The sequence below is a fragment of the Perca fluviatilis genome, chromosome 2 (genome assembly GCF_010015445.1).
Source record: "Perca fluviatilis chromosome 2, GENO_Pfluv_1.0, whole genome shotgun sequence".
NCBI classification, from domain to species: Eukaryota; Metazoa; Chordata; class Actinopteri; order Perciformes; family Percidae; genus Perca; species Perca fluviatilis.
Genome location: NC_053113.1, coordinates 39,272,943 through 39,276,917, shown reverse-complemented (window position 1 = coordinate 39,276,917; position 3,975 = coordinate 39,272,943). Strand labels below are relative to the sequence as shown.

Here is a 3,975-nt window from a genome sequence, read left to right as displayed (position 1 = left end):
ACTGTATCCTTGCACTATTGGACTTATTAGCACCATACCACCATGGCACCCCCTCTCATAGAGCACCTTACCATGCAGACTGACTCACAGGGTCGGTCCCTGCCCTGTCACTGCAAGCGTCTCATGCTTATACATCTCTTATAGTAGTGTAGTATCTGAAATGTTGTTGTATTTTGAGTTGCGATGCTGTGGTGATGTGTGGAGAGGAAATCCGCTTGACACTGTACTTGATCATAAAGGTTTTATTACATCAAGTTTCCAGCATCAATGACGGGTCTTGCAACACCCCGAGAATACAAAGCCAATATGTACTCAGACTTATCTGCAGCAAGAACATGGTTTATAAGGGGTACGTTTAGGTAACATGTTAGATAAAGTAAACAGTTTGTGAGTTGGCAAGTAAAAGTCTGAGTCCCTTTGAGGTCTGAATCTCTTTGGGGGCTCCAACACTACACATAAAATCATTGATCTCACTCAGCCACCTAATCACAGAATCAAATAGGACATCCTCTTCAACACATCACTCTGCTGAGTGAGGAAGATCATGAAATTTACATCACTAATACAATGCTCATGATTTGTCAGCACATTTGAGCTGGTATCTTTTCTTTTATTGTCCATATTATTCATGTGGATATGTTATTTTATCATCCTCTTTGTGATGTATGTGTATGTTGTGTGTGATGTCTGTAAGCTACTGGGACCTTGAATTTCCCCCTTGGGGATCAATAAAGTATCTATCTATATCAATATCTATGTACGGTAACTGTAACCGTCATACTCCGTGTTGTTTTCACTCCATCCCAGCAGATGGCAGTATTACACAGGACAAACACAGTGACACTTCCGTCAACACACACAGGACACCTTCAGCACGTCTCGTTTTCTATCAACAAACTGGAAAACATGTAACATCTCTCTGCCTAATGCGAGACAGTCAGAGAATAATGACCTGCATGACACCAACGTTTTCTAGAAGAAAAGTCGGACGGCTGCTCGGTGCAGCTTTCACCTCCTGCAGGTGTTTCCACACTGAACTAGTAAGAACTTCATCTAGTATTCATAAAGTATATAACAAACGCAACGCATTGCATTCAAACTGACCTTACAGTGAGCCTTTCCCCCCTGCAGGGAGGACTGGAGTCCAGCGCCCTTCCGATCGTTCATCACAGCAGCTATGCGTGCGAGCTCCCAGCCGGCCACAGGTTCCCCATGGCCAAGTTCCCCCGGCTTCTCCACTTTCTGATCAAGGATCAAGTCATTACAGAGAAACAGGTGTGCGAGCCATTGGTATTTTCAACTAGTAAGATACAGTTGTGATGATAACTTTTATTATTTAGCGCTGAAATATCATATTGAAATATTCAATATGATTGATTAGTCAACTGATATTCCTGCATTGTCAGACTGCGGAGGAGGGTATGGCTAGAAAAAAAACGTGCTCTGGTTTATTGGCATGCCTTTAAACCAATCACAATGGTCTAAGCGCCAGACGGAGCCACGGTGCCTCTGCAAAATAGCCTCGGGAAGGGACTTGTTTTGGTGGAACATGTGTACATTCAAAGGTTGTTTTAGTCGTGCAACAGACAACTCCGATTGGACAGATAGTCTAGCTAGCTGTCTGGATTTACCCTGCAGAGATCTGAGGAGCAGTTAACCATAGTCCTCAGAGACCAGCCAGAGGTTAGAACGCCAACACAAAGGAAGAGGAAGGTTAGGGACATCCAGCCGAAAAAGAGGGACATCTGGCGGAATTTCCAGCGGCCCCTGAACAATCCCGGAAATGAAACGTTGACTATGGAAATATGAATCAACAATTATTTTTACAATTTATTAATAATAATGGGACTTCCTCTGGTTTTATATCACTGTCAATATTGATTTAGGACTGTTGGTTGGACAAAACATTTACAGATGTTACCCTGGGGTACTTTCACTATTTCACACTGATTGATCAATAAGAAAAATACTGATTGATTATTTAATAGCAAAAAGGAATTGATACTGCTAGAAGTACTTTTCTCACATGTTCCTGTTAATGTGAATGTCCTTCTTCACCGTAGGTGTGGGTCCCCGAAATTGCCTCCGAAGCTTTACTCAGCTGTGTGCACACTGAGGAATACTTAAACAACTTGATGAATGGGACGATAAATGAGCAAGAACAAAGGAGGACAGGTTTCCCCTGGAGTGAAGGCATAGTGACACGCTGTCGATATGAAACAGGTGAGAAGATCGAGCCTCTGGACGACCTAACAGCCGAACAGCCCACTATATGTACTTGTCCTTCTGTGTTGTTGCCAGGTGGGACTGTTTTAGCTGCTGAAGTAGCTCTGCAGAGGGGTCTGGCCTGCAGCACAGCAGGAGGAACACATCATGCTTTTCCAAGCTACGGCTCAGGCTTTTGTCTCCTCAATGACTTAGCAGTTGCCGCCAAATACCTGATGGGCATCTCCTCGCCCAAAAGAAAGGTTCTGATTGTGGATCTAGATGTACATCAGGTAGTGTTGAGGTGCCTCTGCTAATTTAACGTTCTGGGAGCAACATTTGTCTTTGTTCCTATTGGATAAGCTCAACCTTTTCATCAGTAGTTTCACGTTTATCTTCTGCTTCCCATCAGGGTGACGGCACGGCTTTCATTTTCAAAGAGGAGCCGTGTGTGTTTACATTCTCGGTGCATTGTGGGAAAAACTTCCCCCTCCGTAAACAACAAAGTGACCTAGATATCAGCGTGGAGGATGGCATGAAAGACAAGGAGTACCTCTCCACAGGCACGTTAACACATGGACCTAATAATAAATATAATGTGTTCAGAGTTTAGATCCAAATATCAGGCTGTCAAGTCACACAATTTTGAGTATGAATGTCAAAGTTATAAGTTTAGGTGTATTTTAGATATTTATTTTCCATTTTCTCTTTGCTGGTTTCAAATGCGTCTCAAAATGAGCAAGCTAAATGAAAATCATAACACAAATCGATTGCAATTAAGTCAACAGTAGCTTGAAAGAAGTTTGTTTCTCACTAACATGTCTGATGTTGTGGACAGTGGAGGCCCACCTCCCCTGGCTGCTGGAGACCTTTGGTCCAGACCTGGTTCTGTACGACGCAGGCGTCGACCCTCATGGGGAAGATGAACTCGGGCGGCTGCGTCTGACTGACCAAGGTGAGTGATAACTTTGACATCCAAATCATTGCTGGACGTTTATGAATGACTGCGAGTATCCCCTAGGGCTGTATCAGAGAGATCTGTACGTGATGAAGACTGCGGTGAGCAGAGGGGTTCCTGTCGCTGCCGTTATCGGAGGAGGATACTCGAGAGACATCGACAAACTGGCCCTCAGACACTCCATCCTCCACAGAGCGGCAACTCAGGTACAGGTTAACAGGATGTTGGATGACCCGTTTCAATACAGAACCGTTTACTCTAACAGTGGACAAAATGTCAAGACTTTCACTGGACATAAATGGTATTAATGTTCTTCATATTTCAGGTTTGGAGGGAGTGTGGGATGTAAAATCTTCATGCCCTGAATCAAGAGGACCCTCAGAGACTTGATCTTTAGGAGCCAGTATTAATATTTGTGACTACTTTTTTTTTGGTAATTCTCTCTTAATCAGGAGAGACTTCATTAATGGAAAACTAAGTGTAATTAACATGGTGCATGATAGGTTGATATGTTAGTCTTTGGCGATTAGACTCCATCGCAGTGCTCCATTTATAAGGGCTAAAGAGGCCGTGGGTATAAAGGAATATTCCCCCCCCCCGATTAGGGTTGCACGATATTGACCGAATGTGATATTGCGATATCAATATTAATTTCCATATTTTTAAACATATGTAAAATTACACAAGTTATGGGAAAACGCATCAAAATAGATTAATAACAAATAAAACAAATTTTCTTACAACACAAGGTTTATTTCAACTATCGGTCATATTGGACTGGTACAACATGAAGAAATAAATAAGGACCATGT

General features: G+C 42.8%; 1 protein-coding gene across 1 annotated transcript; it reads left to right on the top strand.

The window, feature by feature from the left end:
- The first annotated feature begins 839 nt into the window (after positions 1 to 839).
- On the top strand, positions 840 to 3,664 carry hdac12 (histone deacetylase 12). The gene is made up of 8 exons (XM_039781626.1): positions 840 to 1,040; positions 1,132 to 1,275; positions 2,064 to 2,223; positions 2,302 to 2,498; positions 2,618 to 2,768; positions 3,044 to 3,160; positions 3,227 to 3,369; positions 3,489 to 3,664. The coding sequence occupies exons 1-8, from the start codon at positions 927 to 929 to the stop codon at positions 3,510 to 3,512; spliced, it is 1,050 nt and encodes a 349-aa protein (XP_039637560.1). The 5' UTR covers positions 840 to 926; the 3' UTR covers positions 3,513 to 3,664.
- The last annotated feature ends 311 nt before the right edge of the window (positions 3,665 to 3,975 follow it).

Bases quoted from the DNA above. Each gene is read 5' to 3' on its own strand.
- hdac12 (XM_039781626.1), top strand. From the start codon at position 927: ATGCGAGACAGTCAGAGAATAATGACCTGCATGACACCAACGTTTTCT. The intron at 1,276-2,063 runs GTGTGCGAGCCA...TCTTCACCGTAG, and splicing joins AAGTCATTACAGAGAAACAG to GTGTGGGTCCCCGAAATTGC. The intron at 2,769-3,043 runs GCACGTTAACAC...TGTTGTGGACAG, and splicing joins CAAGGAGTACCTCTCCACAG to TGGAGGCCCACCTCCCCTGG.